Source organism: Triticum aestivum, chromosome 6A (genome assembly GCF_018294505.1).
Source record: "Triticum aestivum cultivar Chinese Spring chromosome 6A, IWGSC CS RefSeq v2.1, whole genome shotgun sequence".
NCBI lineage: Eukaryota > Viridiplantae > Streptophyta > Magnoliopsida > Poales > Poaceae > Triticum > Triticum aestivum.
Genome location: NC_057809.1, coordinates 164,965,701 through 164,986,945, shown reverse-complemented (window position 1 = coordinate 164,986,945; position 21,245 = coordinate 164,965,701). Strand labels below are relative to the sequence as shown.

General features: G+C 46.5%; 1 protein-coding gene across 1 annotated transcript; it reads left to right on the top strand.

Moving 5' to 3' along the window:
- Positions 1-16,571: 16,571 nt before the first annotated feature.
- On the top strand, positions 16,572-18,852 carry LOC123130510 (protein trichome birefringence-like 19). The gene is made up of 3 exons (XM_044550394.1): positions 16,572-17,476; positions 17,644-18,198; positions 18,367-18,852. Exons 1-3 carry the CDS (start codon positions 16,844-16,846, stop codon positions 18,622-18,624), a joined length of 1,446 nt encoding a protein of 481 aa, XP_044406329.1. The 5' UTR covers positions 16,572-16,843; the 3' UTR covers positions 18,625-18,852.
- Positions 18,853-21,245: the final 2,393 nt, after the last annotated feature.

Below are 21,245 nucleotides of genomic sequence, written 5' to 3'. Positions count from 1 at the left end.
CCCACTCGGTAGGACATCATCATAATGTGCACAATGTGACCAAGGGGTTGATCACGGGATGATGTGTTACAGAATGAGTAAAGAGACTTGCCTGTAACGAGATTGAACAAGGTATCGGTATACCGACGATCGAATCTCGGGCAAGTACAATACCGTTAGACAAAGGGAATTGTATACGGGATCAATTGAGTCCTTGACATCGTGGTTCATTCGATGAGATCATCGTGGAACATGTGGGAGACAACATGGGTATCCAGATCCCGCTGTTGGTTATTGACCGGAGAACGTCTCGGTCATGTCTACATGTCTCCCGAACCCGTAGGGTCTACACACTTAAGGTTCGATGACGCTAGGGTTATAAAGGAAGTTTGTATGTGGTTACCGAATGTTGTTCGGAGTCCCGGATGAGATCCCGGACGTCACGAGGAGTTCCGGAATGGTCCGGAGGTAAAGATTTATATATGGGAAGTCTTATTTTGGTCGCCGGAAAAGTTTTGCATTTTATCGGTATTGTACCGGGAGTGCCGAAAGGGGTCCGGGGGTCCACCGGGGGGGTCCACCTGCCCCGGGGGGCCACATGGGCTGTAGGGGGTGCGCCTTGGCCTATATGGGCCAAGGGCACCAGCCCCAAGAGGCCCATGCGCCAAGGAAACTTGGGGAGGGAAGAGTCCTCAAGGGGGAAGGCACCTCCGAGGTGCCTTGGGGAGGATGGACTCCTTCCCCCCTCTTGGCCGCACCCCTTCCTTGGAGGAAGGGGCAAGGCTGCGCCTCCCCCCTCTCCCTTGCCCCTATATATAGTGGAGGGGTGGGAGGGCATCCATACCTGAAGCCCTGGCGCCTCCCTCCCTCCCGTGACACCTCCTCCTCTCCTGTAGGTGCTTGGCGAAGCCCTGCAGGGTTGCCACGCTCCTCCATCACCACCACGCCGTTGTACTGCTGTTGGATGGAGTCTTCCTCAACCTCTCCCTCTATCCTTGCTGGATCAAGGCGTGGGAGACGTCACCGGGCTGTACGTGTGTTGAACACGGAGGTGTCGTCCGTTCGGCACTAGGATCTCCGGTGATTTGAATCACGACGAGTACGACTCCTTCAACCCCGTTCTCTTGAACGCTTCCGCTTAGCGATCTACAAGGGTATGTAGATGCACTCTCCTTCCCCTCGTTGCTGGTTTCTCCATAGATAGATCTTGGTGATTCGTAGGAAAATTTTGAATTTCTGCTACGTTCCCCAACAGTTCTTTGCCTCTAGTTTTTGGTTAGTGTTATTCCTTGCCTAGGGCTTTACCCATCTTTCCGCGTTTAGTGTTCGATCTATGGCTTAGAAGAGTTCTTTGTTAGCCTCCTATCTTGTTTGCAGCACTTAGAATTCGGAATATTACTTGTGTGATTCGTATGCCTTGGTTAGATCTATCTTCCCTGGTAGTGCCACTGTCAGCGGTTCTACCGCCCCTACGGGCGGTACAACCGCTGGAGCGGTACTACCGCCCCTATGGGCAGTACAACCGCTGGAGCGGTACTACCAGCGGAAGATCCGGTACAACCGGAGTATATCAACCACTAAGCACTATTCTATCTTCTCTGTTGTTGCAACTTGTCCTTTTCTGCTAGTGGGTGCAATCCTCTCGTCCTTGTTGGTTTTTTTGTGTGTTCTTTTCGTGTGTGTGTTCAGGTGGCTCTAGTTCTCGCTCTGCTCCTCGCAAGACCAAGAAGAGGGCACGAAGGACCTTGCGCCTGGTTGTGTCAGATGATGAAGAAGTTGTGATTCCCACCAAGCCCACTCGCCGTGAAAAGTCTGCAGCTGCTAAGCAACGTGTTGTCATGCCGTTGCATCGTTGGAAAGCAAAGGATTGGGAAGCCTACCGCTCAAAGAATCCGTATGAGGTTCCCATTGCTCCCCGTTGGACCACTGTTCAGTTCTGGAATGAGATGCAAGTGCGGATTGTTCATGAACTCTTTGAGCACAACAAGAACAGATATGCCAAGCAGTGGACAATTGATTTTGATCATTGGAGAAACAACATGGAGTATTTTGGTGAGGCACTAGCTCTCTGCGAGGAGTTTGATCTTGTCAAGATCATGTCAGTCAACTGTGACTTTGATGTTCAACTTATCCATCAGTTCTATGCCACGGTTCATTTTGGAGAAGATGATGCGCGCACTCTCACCTTCATGTGTCGGATGAATTGTTTCACGTTCCCTGGAGGGCTTTATGCAATGCTATTGGGTACGAGGATACCGGTCTGCAAGGAAGGGGTGGCATTTGCCCTCATGATTTTCCTGATTCCATGCCTAAGAGAAGCTTGCCCCTCTATACATTAGGGGCCGTGGGATTATTGGAGAATCCAAGGATTTGGAGAAGGTATATGACATCATGCACTGAGTGTTCCGCAATGTGCTCTTGCCCAAGGTGGGCAATCAAGATGAAATTCATGGCTATCTGGTTGATTTGATGGTTGCTATGAAGACCATGGTGGGGACAGGGGCAACGTTTGATGTGTCAAATTGGCTGTGGCATGAGATGTACAACATGGTCATCTACCGTAAAGTCCCAATCTACACTCCGTTTGTCATGTGCTTTATGAACTCTGTGTGGGCTGTTCGTCGTCCTGGAGAGCTCCTCACTTCTCCAGACAACCTCACTGTTCATGAGGTCAAGCTCCTTAAGAAGAAGAAGCATGCCGAGCCTCGCTTCCCTGAACATGCTCCTGAGGATGTCTATGCTACTTCTGACAATGAGGACTTTGAGCTGGAGCCAGGGGCCAAGCCTTCGTGGGTGGCCAAACTTACTGCCAAGGTAAAGAAGACCTTTTGTCTCCAGGCTGACATCCAGAAGAAGATGTATGAGGCACATGTCAATGAGAATCTCGCACGGTGTCGCCAAATTGCAATGATGAAGCACCTCAACATGTAGGTTCAGAGTGGCTCTGAGAAGAGCATCACCCCAGAGGAGCGTTGGATCTCTACCTATAGCACCTGGCCTGATGATGAAGCCCCTCCCCAGCCATCATCCTTGTTTGCAGCAGCTGACAATGCCATGGAAATATCTGATCACGACGATGATGACGACTCTGATGATGAAGATCCAGATGCGACTGAGGAGTCAGAGGAGGACGCCTGAGCTTTGGGTCGCTAGCTTCGCTCTTTTCCTTTTTGGTGTCTTGATGCCAAAGGGGGAGAGGGTTCTATAGGTCTCGGGGATTTGCTTGGGTTGTTTTCTCTTGTTCTCGTGTTTTTGTGTTTGTTTGTGGACTTGTTTCGTTCCGTGCTGTGTGTGTGACTTGCTAGACTTGCTACTCCGTTTATTCATAGGTCTTTATCATTATTATTGCCTCTAAGTATTATATTGTTTATCCTTTTGAGCTCAGAGTGATGAGTCTATAAAATCTAGGGGGAGTCTAGTCCTGAAAGTGTGCCCATGCTTTCTAATAGCTAGTACTTGTTGGGGCACACATTCAGGGGGAGTTCCGTCTAGATTTCATTGACTTATCTCTTGCAAGTCGTGTGGTTATCATCATCCACCAAAAAGGGGGAGATTGAAAGGGCATTTGCCTACTTTATGTTTTGGATGATGATGACAACCCTTTGTGGTCTAAACTGTTGGGGAACGTAGTAATTTCAAAATTTTCCTACGCACACGCAAGATCATGGTGATGCATAGCAACGAGAGGGGGAGAGTGTGATCTACATACCCTTGTAGATCGACAACGGAAGCGTTAACTTGGTTGATGTAGTCGTACGTCTTCATGGCCCGACCGATCAAGCACCGAAACTACGGCACCTCCGAGTTCTAGCACACGTTCATCTCGATGACGATCCCCGGACTCCGATCCAGCAAAGTGTCGGGGAAGAGTTCCGTCAGCACGACGGCGTGGTGACGATCTTGATGTACTACTGTCGCAGGGCTTCGCCTAAGCACCGCTACAATATTATCGAGGACTATGGTGGAAGGGGGCACCGCACACGGCTAAGAATATGATCACGTGGATCAACTTGTGTCTCTAGGGGTGCCCCTGCCTCCGTATATAAAGGCTCAAGGGAGGGGGGTCGGCCGGCCAGGAGAGGCGCGCCAGGAGGAGTCCTACTCCCTCCGGGAGTAGGACTCCCCCCTTTCCTAGTTGGAATAGGATTCGTGGAGGGGGGGAAGAGGAGAGAGAGGAGGAAGGGGGGCCGGCCCCCTCTCCTTGTCCAATTCGGACCAAGGGGGGAGGGGCGCGCAGCCCATCTCTGGCCACCTCTCCTCTCTTCAACTAAGGCCCACTAAGGCCCATATACCTCCCAGGGGGGTTCCGGTAACCTCCCGGTACTCCGCTAAAATCCCGATTTCACCCGGAACACTTTCGATATCCAAACATAGGCTTCCAATATATCAATCTTTATGTCTCGACCATTTTGAGACTCCTCATCATGTCCGTGATCACATCCGGGACTCCGAACAACATTCGGTACATCAAAATGCATAAACTCATAATATAACTGTTATCGTAACCTTAAGCGTGCGGACCCTACAGGTTCAAGAACAATGTAGACATGACCGAGACACGTCTCCGGTCAATAACCAATAGCGGGACCTGGATGTCCATATTGGTTCCTACATATTCTACGAAGATCTTTTATCGGTCAGACCGCATAACAACATACGTCGTTCCCTTTGTCATTGGTATGTTACTTGCCCGAGATTCGATCGTCGGTATCCTATACCTAGTTCAATCTCGTTACCGGCAAGTCTCTTTACTCGTTCTGTAATGCATCATCCCGCAACTAACTTATTAGTTGCAATTCTTGCAAGGCTTAAGTGATGTGCATTACCGAGAGGGCCCAGAGATACCTCTCCGACAATCGGAGTGACAAATCCTAATCTCGAAATACGCCAACCCAACATGTACCTTTCGAGACACCTGTAGAGCTCCTTTATAATCACCCAGTTACGTTGTGACGTTTGGTAGCACACAAAGTGTTCCTCCGGTAAACGGGAGTTGCATAATCTCATAGTCATAGGAACATGTATAAGTCATGAAGAAAGCAATAGCAACATACTAAACTATCGGGTGCTAAGCTAATGGAATGGGTCATGTCAATCAGATCATTCAACTAATGATGTGATCCCGTTAATCAAATAACAACTCTTTGTCCATGGTTAGGAAACATAACCATCTTTGATTAACGAGCTAGTCAAGTAGAGGCATACTAGTGACACTCTGTTTGTCTATGTATTCACACATGTATTATGTTTCCGGTTAATACAATTCTAGCATGAATAATAAACTTTTATCATGATATAAGGAAATAAATAATAACTTTATTATTGCCTCTACGGCATATTTCCTTCAGTCTCCCACTTGCACTAGAGTCAATAATCTAGATTACACAGTAATGATTCTCACACCCATGGAGCCTTGGTGCTGATCATGTTTTGCTCGTGGAAGAGGCTTAGTCAACGGGTCTGCAACATTCAGATCCGTATGTGTCTTGCAAATCTCTATGTCTCCCACCTGAACTAGATCCCGGATGGAATTGAAGCGTCTCTTGATGTGCTTGGTTCTCTTGTGAAATCTGGATTCCTTCGCCAAGGCAATTGCACCAGTATTGTCACAAAAGATTTTCATTGGTCCCGATGCATTAGGTATGACACCTAGATCGGATATGAACTCCTTCATCCAGACTCCTTCATTCGCTGCTTCCGAAGCAGCTATGTATTCCGCTTCACACGTATATCCCGCCACAACGCTCTGTTTAGAACTGCACCAACTGACAGCTCCACCGTTTAATGTAAACACGTATCCGGTTTGCGATTTAGAATCGTCCGGATCAGTGTCAAAGCTTGCATCAACGTAACCGTTTACGATGAGCTCTTTGTCACCTCCATATACGAGAAACATATCCTTAGTCCTTTTCAGGTACTTCAGGATGTTCTTGACCGCTGTCCAGTGATCCACTCCTGGATTACTTTGGTACCTCCCTTCTAGACTTATAGCAAGGCACACATCAGGTCTGGTACACAGCATTGCATACATGATAGAGCCTATGGCTGAAGCATAGGGAACATCTTTCATTTTCTCTCTATCTTCTGAAGTGGTCGGGCATTGAGTCTTACTCAACTTCACACCTTGTAACACAGGCAAGAACCCTTTCTTTGCTTGATCCATTTTGAACTTCTTCAAAACTTTGTCAAGGTATGTGCTTTGTGAAAGTCCAATTAAGCGTCTTGATCTATCTCTATAGATCTGGATGCCTAATATGTAAGCAGCTTCACCGAGGTCTTTCATTGAAAAACTCTTATTCAAGTATCCCTTTTATGCTATCCAAAAATTATATATCATTTCCAATTAGTAATATGTCATCCACATATAATATCAGAAATGCTACAGAGCTCCCACTCACTTTCTTGTAAATACAGGCTTCTCCAAAAGTCTGTATAAAACCAAATGCTTTGATCACACTATCAAAGCGTTTATTCCAACTCCGAGAGGCTTGCACCAGTCCATAAATGGATCGTTGGAGCTTGCACACTTTGTTAGCTCCCTTTGGATCGACAAAACCTTCCGGTTGCATCATATACAACTCTTCTTCTAGAAATCCATTCAGGAATGCAGTTTTGACATCCATCTGCCAAATTTCATAATCATAAAATGCAACGATTGCTAACATGATTCGGACAGACTTAAGCATCACTACGGGTGAGAAGGTCTCATCGTAGTCAATCCCTTGAACTTGCCGAAAACCTTTTGCGACAAGTCGAGCTTTGTAGACAGTAATATTACCGTCAGCGTCAGTCTTCTTCTTGAAGATCCATTTATTCTCAATTGCTTGCCGATCATCGGGCAAGTCAACCAAAGTCCATACTTTGTTCTCATACATGGATCCCATCTCAGATTTCATGGCTTCAAGCCATTTTGTGGAATCTGGGCTCACCATCGCTTCTTCATAGTTCGTAGGTTCATCATGATCTAGTAGCATGACTTCCAGAACAGGATTACCGTACCACTCTCACGCAGATCTCACTCTGGTTGATCTACGAGGTTCAGTAGTATCTTGTTCCGAAGTTTCATGATCATCATCACTAGCTTCCTCACTAACTGGTGTAGGTGTCACAGAAACAGTTTTCTGTGATGCACTACTTTCCAATAAGGGAGTAGGTACATTTACCTCGTCAAGTTCTACTTTCCTCCCACTCACTTTTTTCGAGAGAAACTCCTTCTCCAAAAAGTTTCCGAACTTAGCAACAAAAGTCTTGCCTTCGGATCTGTGATAGAAGGTGTATCCAATAGTCTCCTTTGGATATCCTATGAAGACACATTTCTCCGATTTGGGTTCGAGCTTATCAAGTTGAAGCTTTTTCACATAAGCATCGCAGCCCCAAACTTTCAGAAATGACAACTTTGGTTTCTTGCCAAACCATAGTTCATAAGGCGTCGTCTCAACGGATTTTGATGGTGCCCTATTTAACGTGAATGCGGCCGTCTCCAAAGCATAACCCCAAAATGATAGCGATAAATCAGTAAGAGACATCATAGATCGCACCATATCTAGTAAAGTACGATTACGACGTTCGGACACACCATTACGCTATGGTGTTCCGGGTGGCATGAGTTGCGAAACTATTCCGCATTGTTTCAAATGTACACAAAACTCGTAACTCAAATATTCTCCTCCATGATCAGATCGTAGAAACTTTATTTTCTTGTTACGATGATTTTCAACTTCACTCTGAAATTCTTTGAACTTTTCAAACGTTTCAGACTTATGTTTCATTAAGTAGATATACCCATATCTGCTTAAGTCATCTGTGAAGGTGAGAAAATAACGATATCCGCCACGAGCCTCAATATTCATCGGACCACATACATCAGTATGTATGATTTCCAACAAATCTGTTGCTCTCTCCATCGTACCAGAGAACGGCATTTTAGTCATCTTGCCCATGAGGCACGGTTCGCAAGTACCAAGTGATTCATAATTAAGTGGTTCCAAAAGTCCATCAGTATGGAGTTTCTTCATACGCTTTACACCGATATGACCTAAACGGCAGTGCCACAAATAAGTTGCACTATCACTATCAACTCTGCATCTTTTGGCTTCAACATTATGAATATGTGTGTCACTACTATCGAGATTCAATAAGAATAGACCATTCTTCAAGGGTGCATGACCATAAAGGATATTACTCATATAAATAGAACAACCATTATTCTCTTATTTAAATGAATAACCGTCTCGCATCAAACAAGATCTAGATATAATGTTCATGCTCAACGCTGGCACCAAATAATAATTATTTAGGTCTAATATTAATCCCGAAGGTAGATGTAGAGGTAGCGCGCCGACTGCGATCACATCGACTTTGGAACCATTTCCCACGCGCATCGTCACCTCGTCCTTAGCCACTCTTCGCTTAATCCGTAGTCCCTGTTTCGAGTTGCAAATATTAGCAACAGAACCAGTATCAAATACCCAGGTGCTACTGCGAGCATTAGTAAGGTACACATCAATAACATGTATATCACATATACCTTTGTTCACCTTGCCATCCTTCTTATCCGCCAAATACTTGGGGCAGTTCCGCTTCCAGTGACCAGTCTGCTTGCAGTAGAAGCACTTAGTTTCAGGCTTCGGTCCAGACTTGGGTTTCTTCTCTCGAGCAGCAACTTGCTTGCTGTTCTTCTTGAAATTCCCCTTCTTCTTCCCTTTGCCCTTTTTCTTGAAACTAGTGGTCTTGTTGACCATCAACACTTGATGCTCCTTTTTGATTTCTACCTCCGCAGCTTTCAGCATTGCGAAGAGCTCGGGAATAGTCTTATTCATCCCTTGCATATTATAGTTCATCACGAAGCTCTTGTAGCTTGGTGGCAGTGATTGGAGAATTCTGTCAATGACGCAATCATTTGGAAGATTAACTCCCATTTGAATCAAGTGATTATTATACCTAGACATTTTGAGTATATGCTCATTGACAGAACTGTTCTCCTCCATCTTGCAGCTATAGAACTTATTGGAGACTTCATATCTCTCAATCCGGGCATTTGCTTGAAATATTAACTTCAACTCCTGGAACATCTCATATGCTCCATGACGTTCAAAACGTCGTTGAAGTCCCGGTTCTAAGCCGTAAAGCATGGCACACTAAACTATCGAGTAGTCATCAGCTTTGCTCTGCCAGACGTTCACAACATCTGGTGTTGCTCCAGCAGCAGGCCTGGCACCCAGCGGTGCTTCCAGAACGTAATTCTTCTGTGCAGCAATGAGGATAATCCTCAAGTTACGGACCCAGTCCGTGTAATTGCTACCATCATCTTTCAACTTTGCTTTCTCAAGGAACGCATTAAAATTCAATGGAACAACAGCACGGGCCATCTATCTACAATCAACAATACATAAGCAAGATACTATCAGGTACTAAGTTCATGATAAATTTAGGTTCAATTAATCATATTACTTAAAGAACTCCCACTTAGATAGACATCCCTCTAATCCTCTAAGTGATTACATGATCCAAGTCAACTAAACCATGTCCGATCATCACGTGAGATGGAGTAGTTTCATTGGTGAACATTACTATGTTGATCATATCTACTATATGATTCACGCTTGACCTTTCGGTCTCCGTGTTCCGAGGCCATATCTGTATATGCTTGGCTTGTCAAGTATAACCTGAGTATTCCGCGTGTGCAACTGTTTTGTACCCGTTGTATTTGAACGTAGAGCCTATCGCACCAGATCATCACGTGGTGTCTCAGCACAAAGAACTTTCGCAATGGTGCATACTCAGGGAGAACACTTCTTGATAATTAGTGAGAGATCATCTTATAATGCTACCGTCAATCAAAGCAAGATAAGATGCATAAAAGATAAACATCACATGCAATCAATATAAGTGATATGATATGGCCATCATCATCTTGTGCTTGTGATCTCCATCTCCGAAGCACCGTCATGATCACCATCGTCACCGGTGCGACACCTTGATCTCCATCTTAGCATCGTTGTCGTCTCGCCAATCTTATGCTTCCACGACTATCGCTCCCGCTTAGTGATAAAGTAAAGCATTACAACGCGATTGCATTGCATACAATAAAGCAACAACCATAAGGCTCCTGCCAGTTGCCGATAACTCGGTTACAAAACATGATCATCTCATACAATAAAATTTAGCATCATGTCTTGACCATATCACATCACAACATGCCCTGCAAAAACAAGTTAGACGTCCTCTACTTTGTTGTTGCAAGTTTTACGTGGCTGCTACGGGCTTAAGCAAGAACCAATCTTACCTATGCATCAAAACCACAATGATAGTTTGTCAAGTTGGTGCTGTTTTAACCTTCGCAAGGACCGGGCGTAGCCACACTCGGTTCAACTAAAGTTGGAGAAACTGTCACCCGCAAACCACCTATGTGCAAAGCACGTCGGGAGAACCGGTCTCGCGTAAGCGTACGCGTAATGTCGGTCCGGGCCGCTTCGTCCAACAATACCGCCGAACCAAAGTATGACATGCTGGTAAGCAGTATGACTTATATCGCCCACAACTCACTTGTGTTCTACTCGTGCATATAACATCAACATACAAAATCTGGCTCTGATACCATTGTTGGGGAACGTAGTAATTTCAAAATTTTCCTACTCACACGCAAGATCATGATGATGCATAACAACGAGAGGGGGAGAGTGTGATCTACGTACCCTTGTAGATCGACAATGGAAGCGTTAACTTGGTTGATGTAGTCGTACGTCTTCACGGCCCGACCGATCAAGCACCGAAACTACGGCACCTCCGAGTTCTAGCACACGTTCAGCTCGATGACGATCCCCGAACTCCGATCCAGCAAAGTGTCGGGGAAGAGTTCCGTCAGCACGATGGCGTGGTGACGATCTTGATGTACTACTGTCGCAGGGCTTCGCCTAAGCACCGCTACAATATTATCGAGGACTATGGTGGAAGGGGGCACCGCACACGGCTAAGAATATGATCACGTGGATCAACTTGTGTCTCTAGGGGTGCCCCTGCCTCCGTATATAAAGGCTCAAGGGAGGGGGGCCGGCCGGCCAGGAGAGGCGCGCCAGGAGGAGTCCTACTCCCTCCGGGAGTAGGACTCCCCCCCCTTTCCTAGTTGGAATAGGATTCGTGGAGGGGGGAAAAAGAGGAGAGAGAGAGGAAGAAGGGGGCCCGGCCCCCTCTCCTTGTCCAATTCGGACCAAGGGGGGGAGGGGCGCGCGGCCCATCTCTGGCCACCTCTCCTCTCTTCCACAAAGGCCCACTAAGGCCCATATACCTCCCGCGGGGGTTCCGGTAACCTCCCGGTACTCCAGTAAAATCCCGATTTCACCCGGAACACTTCCAATATCCAAACATAGGCTTCCAATATATCAATATTTATGTCTCGACCATTTCGAGACTCCTCGTCATGTCCGTGATCACATCCGGAACTCCGAACAACCTTCGGTACATCAAAATGCATAAACTCATAATATAACTATCATCGTAACCTTAAGCGTGCGGACCCTACGGGTTCGAGAACAATGTAGACATGACCGAGACACGTCTCTGGTCAATAACCAATAGCGGGACCTGGATGTCCATATTGGTTCCTACATATTCTATGAAGATCTTTTATCGGTCAGACCGCATAACAACATACGTTGTTCCCTTTGTCATTGGTATGTTACTTGCCCGAGATTCGATCGTCGGTATCCTATACCTAGTTCAATCTCGTTACCGGCAAGTCTCTTTACTTGTTCTGTAATGCATCATCCCGCAACTAACTTATTAGTTGCAATGCTTGCAAGGATTAAGTGATGTGCATTACCGAGAGGGCCCAGAGATACCTCTCCGACAATCGGAGTGACAAATCCTAATCTCGAAATACGCCAACCCAACATGTACCTTTCGAGACACCTGTAGAGCTCCTTTATAATCACACAGTTACGTTGTGACGTTTGGTAGCACACAAAGTGTTCCTCCGGTAAACGGGAGTTGCATAATCTCATAGTCATAGGAACATGTATAAGTCATGAAGAAAGCAATAGCAACATACTAAACGATCGGGTGCTAAGCTAATGGAATGGGTCATGTCAATCAGATCATTCAACTAATGATGTGATCCCGTTAATCAAATAACAACTCTTTGTCCATGGTTAGGAAACATAACCATCTTTGATTAACGAGCTAGTCAAGTAGAGGCCTACTAGTGACACTCTGTTTGTCTATGTATTCACACATGTATTATGTTTCCGGTTAATACAATTCTAGCATGAATAATAAACTTTTATAATGATATAAATAAATAAATAATAACTTTATTATTGCCTCTAGGGCATATTTCCTTCAGTCTCCCACTTGCACTAGAGTCAATAATCTAGATTACACAGTAATGATTCTCACACCCATGGAGCCTTGGTGCTGATCATGTTTTGCTCGTGGAAGAGGCTTAGTCAACGGGTCTGCAACATTTAGATCCGTATGTATCTTGCAAATCTCTATGTCTCCCACCTAGACTAGATCCCGGATGGAATTGAAGTGTCTCTTGATGTGCTTGGTTCTCTTGTGAAATCTGGATTCCTTCGCCAAGGCAATTGCACCAGTATTGTCACAAAAGATTTTCATTGGTCCCGATGCATTAGGTATGACACCTAGATCGGATATGAACTCCTTCATCCAGACTCCTTCATTCGCTGCTTCTGAAGCAGCTATGTATTCCGCTTCACACGTAGATCCCGCCACAACACTCTGTTTAGAACTGCACCAACTGACAGCTCCACTGTTTAATGTAAACACGTATCCGGTTTGCGATTTAGAATCGTCCGGATCAGTGTCAAAGCTTGCATCAATGTAACCGTTTACGATGAGCTCTTTGTCACCTCCATATACAAGAAACATATCCTTAGTCCTTTTCAGGTACTTCAGGATGTTCTTGACCGCTGTCCAGTGATCCACTCCTGGATTATTTTGGTACCTCCCTGCTAGACTTATAGCAAGGCACACATCAGGTCTGGTACACAGCATTGCATACATGATAGAGCCTATGGCTGAAGCATAGGGAACATATTTCATTTTCTCTCTATCTTCTGCAGTGGTCGGGCATTGAGTCTTACTCAACTTCACACCTTGTAACACAGGCAAGAACCCTTTCTTTGCTTGATCCATTTTGAACTTCTTCAAAACTTTGTCAAGGTATGTGCTTTGTGAAAGTCCAATTAAGCGTCTTGATCTATCTCTATAGATCTTGATCTAGTGGCTTCTTGGGGAGCATTGTGCCTCCACACCGCTCCAACGGAGACATACTTCCTCTCAAAGGGAAGGAACTTCGGTAACACATCCTCTTCTCCACCATTCCACTCTTGGTTATCTCGTGCCTTTATTTAAGCAAGCTTACTTATTTCATATCTCTTGCTTGCTTGTGTACCTATCCTCGTTGCATCATATAGGTTGCTCACCTAGTTGCATTTCTAGACAACCTATTTTGATGCAAAGTTTAACTTGTTAGAGAAAAGCAAAAAAATTATTAGTTGCCTATTCACCCCCCCCCCCTCTAGTCAACCATATCGATCCTTTCACCGTAGAGGTGCTTCGCCGGCGAATGTCACCGACGGCGGTTTGGCCATGGAAAGGGCCCATCCCTAAGGTACGTCTTCCTACGCTAAATCTGCAAGATTTCTTTCGGCCGAAAACATGGACGGTGGTTTCAAGACGTCATAAGAAGAAAAGGCCGGTGGTGGAGATGCCGCCGACGGTGGTGACCGATCCGATCGCAGTGATTTGGGATCAGCGGCAAGAACGTTTGAAATTGCTGCTGGGCCAGGATGGGCAGGAGCACCAATCGGCGGTCATGGGCCCTGCGAGTCCTGGGTATTCGGAGGTGGACTCTAATGCGCCTGCGAGCCATGGCAATTTTTTTTATATTTTTTTGTGTTATTTCACATTTTTGCCATGACATTTTTTACTTTATTTTTTCCATGTCAATTTTTACCTTATTTGTTCAACATGGCAATTTAACTTTTAAATTTTCCTTTTCTACATGGCAATTTTAATTTAATATACATGGCAAATTTACTTTATTCGCTCATCTAAAATATACTTCTATGGAGCATTACAAGTTTACTTTTTATTTGCCATGGCAAAAGTACATTTCATCCCTGGCAATTTTTGCCTTTTCCACCGTTCATGGATTTTTTTGCTTCTTTAGACTATTTTACATTTACTTTACATAATTGTAATCCACTTTTTTTGCCTATTGACGTATATAGCACAGAAAACTATACTTTTTCAATCCATATTTTACTTGCCACCATGATATAGATGCAAATTGCCATGAACTTTTCTTCTTAGTTCCTTTTTCCACAAAAAAATGACCTTTTTGATCATGGCACACTTTGCTTATAAGAACGGTGGCATTTTTTGGTTTTGAACCATTGTGATTTTTTAGTAGTAGCTTGTTTGTCACTCTATGTATCACGACAAATTTATCTTTTAGTTTTTAAAGCATGGTAAATCTGGGCTTTATTAGTCACAGGCAAAACTGGGGTTTTTGTTTACTGTAAAAACTGGGCTAAACTGGGTTCTTTTATTTAATATGAATCTGGGCCAAACTTGGCATGTATGGGAGCTGCACGGGATGGTCGCGCTGTGAGGCTTCTCATGCTGAATGAGCTCGTTCGGTCGATGTCCCCTGGTAGCTAACGATTCGTTCGGTCTGGGGCTCTCCCAGACCAGACGCCAGGCAGATATCAGAGTCTTTTATTCATCTTCTCTTCAGTACCAACACGCAAAATATGACTATGCTTAATAGTTTCAACTCCTGCCATAATGCTCAGCCATGTAAAGGAGGATTTCTTCTTTAGGTTGGCCTTAAGTAAATCACCCTCCGAAAAGTATTTAGCTCTTAATAGAATAGTAGCACAAAGGAAATCAGGATTATCAATCAACCGGCATGCCTGCTTAGCAAGGGAAAAGAATTCTATGAGACCAGGTTTCACGCGAGACCTATTCTGATGGATGACACGTGGCATTCATCAATCATAAAGCACCCTACCCCCATTTAAAATCAGAAGAGGAGAGAGATTAGACACTTTGTGATTTGTGAATGCCACGTGTCATTCATTAGGACAGGTCTCACCTGCTAACCGTGAGACCTGGTCTCATATAATTTATTTCCCTTAGCAAGGAGGGGCAAGATTAAGGGTGCGTTTGGATTATAACCAAAGCCGACCCTACCAAAATATTGGCTCGCCCTTGAATTTTGGTAGTCGTTAGGATGGTTGCCAGCGAATTGGCTCGCCCAACCCGCCAGCGCCGCGCCCATGTATTTCTCGCCAACGCGCGGGCGATTCCAGGGCGCTCAAAAGCTGCTCCAAAATATTGGCAGGGCGACTTGCCCCCTCTGATTGGTGGGTCCCATGTACTTTTTTTTTATTTCTATATCTAGTGCATGCAAGCTTGTGTTTCGGTTTTTTAAAATTGTAATTAATGATGTACCCACACAATTAGCGACCGCATGCACCGGGATAAGCCGCTTCTGTAGGAACTTGCTATGCGCGTCAGTTTTCTTTTTGTTGTTTTTTTCTGTTTGACTGCAAAACAGGCTTTCGTCATGTTAGAAAGTTACGGAAGACAAATATTTTTATCAAAACGGTATGTTGCAAACGAATTGTTGATCTCTTTTTATTCGAATGAAACAAATTGTTGATCTATTCTGCCAACTTTTTGGACATACGATGGCTACAAACCAAACAGAAACAGCTAGTGAAAATTTTGGTCATACCTTTGCATTGGTCATGCCAAAAATTTGGTGGGGCTAGTTTGGGCTCAAACCAAACACACCCTAAGACAATTGATATCACTTGGTAGTTGAGAATGGATGCCCCCTTCCTCTTAATTTCTCAACCACGGTTGGGAATGGGAGAAATGCAGTTGGTTGTTGGGAACCTGGGATGCCCCCCTTCCTCTTTTCTCTGTCACGGCTGTTTTTACTCCTTTCTGTCCTTGAAAAGTCAAAGCACGCACCCTCGGAAGAATCAAGGCGCTCTCGTGGTTGAAAAGTCAGAGCTCCTTTTCCCCTTTATACATGAACGCAATGTTCGTACGTACGCGTGGGTCGAGTGCACCTTTATCATTCGGACAGTTTTTCTGGTTGAGAAAAAATAGTTTAGCATGTGCCTGTATATAGAAAGCTAATCCGTGGTAGATCGAACGTCGGATGCAGACGAAACTGCTGTTTCCAGTCCTAACCATAACCAAGCAGAAACCCACGGAAACTGCAGCAAATCATCAGCTGACGTCCATTTTTCCTTTCCGGATAGCGTCCTGCTTACGATCTGTTTTGAAATGCTAGCAATACCAAGTCTGCTTACGATCCTAGACGAGACTTGCATGCTCCCATTCGTGCTCCTACATACTTGACTTGATTTGATTGTAACAAACAAAATAAGGTTCGTTCCCACCCGCTTAAAATCAGCGGGAGAGATGATTACATTATAAAGAAAAAAGGAAAAAAGACAGGTGGGAGCAAGCCGGATCCGGCGATCCTACTAGTAGTCTGTTTCAGAACCTGCAGATTTGTGTGGCCGCCTGAATTTGACTCGCTCGCGACGTGCATCGTCAGAATGCCACAACCACCAGAATTCAGAAAGAAGGCACGGGGTGACGTGCCCAGGAGAATGCTTCGTCAGAGAGAGTCTTAAACTATGGAACGAGGCAAATGCATGCAATCTACCGCGGTCCGTCGCTAAAGGAGAAACGGCTTTGACCCCCGCCGGCCGCCGCCAAGAGAACGACTAATTACGCCACACGCGCTGCGTACGCCTTCTTCTTCTTCTTCTTCTTCTTCTTCTTCTTCTTCTTCTTCTTCTTCTTCCACATGCGACTCTGCCCGTCACCTTCCTCAACTCCTCATCTCGATCGCGTACGCCAACGCCCCTCGACGATGAAGCCCCACAAGAGCAGCCCCTTCTCGCGGAAGGTCTCCGTCGCCGTTGCCACGCCGATCCTCCTCCTGCTGGCCCTCGCCGTCGTCTCGCTCTACGACTTCAACTTGGCCGAAACTTACCACAACATACGCCGCGCCTCCTCTTCATCCTCTGCATCTCCTGGCCCTGCCACCACCTCCTCGTCGCCCACGGCTCCGGCTACCGTATCATCGTCAACTTCGCCGGCCAACTCCTCCTCGTCGTCATCGTCTACGTCGGCGGCGTCTCCAGCCACCGCCGTCGAGGCCTGCGACCTGACGCGGGGCCAGTGGGTGCCGGACGACGAGCCGCCGTACTACACCAACCTGACGTGCCCGTTCATCGACGACCTCCAGAACTGCATGAAGTTCGGCAAGCCGGGCGGTCTCGACCTCATGCGCTGGCGGTGGAAGCCTGACGGCTGCGACCTCCCCCGCTTCGATGCCGGGCGGTTCTTGGAGGCCATGAGGGGCAAGTCCATCGCCTTCGTCGGGGACTCGCTCGCCAGGAACCACTTCAAGTCACTGCTCTGCATCCTGTCGCAGGTGCGTGCGTACACGGCAGATCTGCTCAGTTGGACAAACAACCCATTGCTCTTGGCAACTCGAGTCGAGGTCACGGGAATAGCATGTCCCCGACTCATGCATGGCACGCCGGTCGTCCACTTCTAGCCGCTAGCTGCTGATGCAACCGGCGTTTGAACATGTTGCAGGTGGCAGAGCCGGTGGAGCTCGTCACCACGACGGAGACGGACGTGACGGGGAGGGCCGTCCGCCGAGACTTCCACTACGGCAGCCACGGCTTCAACGTCTCGCTCTTCTGGTCGCCATTCCTGGTCAAAGCCAACCTCTCCAGCGCGGCGCTCGGCCTGGGCCTGTGGGACGTGCACCTCGACACGGCGGACGCCCGGTGGGCGGCGCACATCGCCGACTTCGACCACATCGTCCTGTCCGGCACCAACTGGTTCTTCCGCCCCTCGGTGTACTACGAGGGCGGCCGGGCCGTCGGGCGCAACGACGGCGCCAGCGGCGCCCACAACGCGACGGAGGCGCCCGTCTCCGGCGCGGTGCGCGCCGCGTTCCGCACGGCGCTCGGCGCCATCGCGGCCCGAGAGGGGTTCCGCGGCAAGGCCGTGGTCCGGACGGTCACGCCCGCGCACTTCGAGAACGGGGAGTGGAACACCGGCGGCGACTGCGTGCGCACGCGGCCGCTCCGCCGCGGCGAGCGCGCCCGCGACGCTGTCGTGGCCGAGTTCCGCGCCGCGCAGGTGGGAAACGGAGACCATGCAATGCATGCAGCCCCATACGCATGCCCCTCTCTCTTTCTCGACGCAGCAACAAGAAAGTTGGCTGCAAACGCGCGCGGAGACGTGACGCGAGTGGCTGGTGACGCAGTCTGATCTCTGATGGTTTGTCTTTGGGCTGTGCGTGCGCAGGTTGACGCGCTGAGGGAGACGGAGGCGGCACGGCGGCGGAACCGGAGCGGAGCGGAGCTGCGGTTGCTGGACATCACGGAGGCGATGGAGCTGCGGCCGGACGGGCACCCGAGCCGGTACGGGCACCCGCCGGGCGGGAGCGTGGAGGGGAGCTTCGTGGTGGACTGCCTGCACTGGTGCTTGCCCGGGGCGATCGACCTGTGGAGCGAGCTGCTGTTCCACATGCTGGCGGCTCATCCACCACAGCGTGCTGACTGACATTGAGTGAGTTCTTCTGCTAATGCATCAAAGCCAGACTTGTGTAAATTGATCTTCCTTTTTGCCGCATTAATTCAGAGCAAAGTGAGTTCACGGTTGCCAATCATATTCATACCATGGCCTGTCTGTCTGTGCGTGTCTGCAGCAGTAGGGTTTCTGTAAAAAAAAAACTGAGAAAAATGGTGTGCACGGCACGCTCTGAGCTCCACCGCTGAAAGGCAATGCGCAAACTCTTCCCTTCCACGTCTCCGGAAAAAATATATGAGACCAGGTCTCATATAAATCGGGTGAGACCCATCCTGATGGAAGTCACGTGGCATTCATAAATCACAAAGCATCTAATCTCCCCCCCCCCCCCCCCGATTTCAGATGGGGGTGAGGTAGATGCTTTGTGATTTATGAATGCCACGTGTCATCCATCAGGGTGGGTCTCACCCGAATTATATGAGACCTAGTCTCATAGAATTATTTTCCCACGTCTCCTAAGCAAAGACAACATGTCACGTGCTGACAATTCTGAATGCTGTCTCCCAGAAAGATTCAGATATACTACCCCTATGTCCATTAATGTAAGATTTTTTCCTTTTTAATTTAATCAGTCAAAATTTCTTACCTTTTCTTTTTGCGAGTGAGTCAAAATGTCTTACATTATCCCGCAAAAAAAATGTCTTACATTAGTGAAGGTACCAGTACTTGGCAAACGGAAGCAGCGGCATAGCCACGTAGTAGCCGGGGCGGAGACGGGTGGAGAGGCATTGTGGCGAGAGTGAATTTTGATGCTTTAGGAGAGATCGAACTCTCCCTTCATGTAGGGGAGATGGACTATTCCTTGATCACTAAAAAATATTGTGCAAACACAGAGGTATTTTTTTCCTCAACTCCCCCGAGACCACAAAATAACTGAGGAAAGAGAACTGGATATGCTCTTAAGGTGGTGCCATATATCACGTTGGTGCTTGAAATTGTCATTCTGCACTTAGATGCAACCATGGCAAACAGTAAATTCTGAAACAACAACAACAACAACAACAATACAACCTCTCGATCCCAAACAAGTTAGGGTGGACTAGAGTCAAAACCTATGAGATATCGAAACCAAGTCATGGTTCTCGCACATAGATAGCTAACTTTCAGATCTTTCTTTACGTACTCCTCCCATGTCAAGTTTGATCTACCCAAACTTCTCTTGACATTATCAGCACGCCTTAACCATTTGCTATACACTAACGCTTCTGGAAGCCTGCCTATATATGCCCAAACCATCCGAGACAATGTTGGACACTATTCTTTTCAATCGGTGCCACCCAACTCTATTACGTATATCATCATTTCAGAACCGATCCTTTCTTATGTGGCTACATATCCATCTCAACATGCGCATCTTTGCTACACCTAACGATTGGACATGTCGCCTTTTAGTTGGCCAACATTCAACTCCGTACAACATCGCATGTCAAATTCTATAGAGCCTACCTTTTGGCTTTTGTGGCACTCTTTTATCACAGTGCAACTCACATTTTTCATCGATATTACCATAGACTCAAATATCAAAAAATATCCTTCTGGAGCACCACCTACCCATCAAGACAAACTTTCTCATACTCTCGTGCCTAGTAGTAACGAAAGCGCACCTCAGGTACAACATAGGAACTCTACATATGTTGTCTCAACGTAGCCGACCCAAGCGCAGATAAAGAAAAGGGTTGTGATAAACTTGGTGATCCAACGTAAAACTCATCCACTCCTATGAAGATGAAACCCAAAAAGAACAGTAAATTTCAAAAATTGAAAGAAAAATAAAAAATGATTTTTAAGCAAACATTCTTGACTATCCTCCCTACATATAAATTTTCGTGAAGAGATTGCACTCATGGTGCTTCTGGTAAAAAATGAGACCCAAATGCTTCAGAAATGAGCCATTTTACAATATCAATTTGTTTTTTTATATCATGAGCACATTGAATGCCTTTTCTCACGAAATACTGCATGAGAATAAACATTCAAACATTTGTGTTGTATATATTTTTATATTCTTTTACTATTACTTTGGATTTTTTTTCTGTTCGGGATGCGTGTGCACCAGGAGCAGAAAGTCCAAATACCTTAGTGCTTGGTGCTTGGAATGACTGACCTCGCATGTATTGTCGGTCTCTCAGAGGAACATCTATTTTGCAATTTGCACTGTAGATGTGACTTGTGAGTCGGGGTTGGCTTGGGCTGGGTTTAGTTTCACTGACAGCGGACGACTCCACGACGGAGTGTAGCAGTGACAACGAAGCTGATCAACCCACCTCCACGACCGCACCAACGGCGATCACCTCTTGTGTTGCTGACTCGTCGGTCGGGCGTACCAGTTCCTCTCCGACTGTGGGGTCTTTTCCAACTTCGACAAGTGCAACTATATAGGTAAATCGCGATCTTTCTTCAATTGTCCCTTTTTTGTGTGATAATTGGATACACTTCATTGCTATGCCAATTGTCGAATTGCCTTCAATTTGTAATTAAGGCAAGAGCACTAAAGACCCAGAAACTTGTAATGAATGTTATGGTTTAGTTCACAAAGTTATAAAAGTAATCAAACCATCCTTAAACTTGCACTGCATGGGATGATTTAGTCTAGA

Excerpts from the sequence above, each read along its gene's own strand:
- LOC123130510 (XM_044550394.1), top strand. The coding sequence starts at position 16,844 with ATGCGACTCTGCCCGTCACCTTCCTCAACTCCTCATCTCGATCGCGTA. Across the intron at positions 17,477-17,643 it reads TGCTCTGCATCCTGTCGCAG|GTGGCAGAGCCGGTGGAGCT; the intron begins GTGCGTGCGTAC and ends AACATGTTGCAG. Across the intron at positions 18,199-18,366 it reads CCGAGTTCCGCGCCGCGCAG|GTTGACGCGCTGAGGGAGAC; the intron begins GTGGGAAACGGA and ends GTGCGTGCGCAG.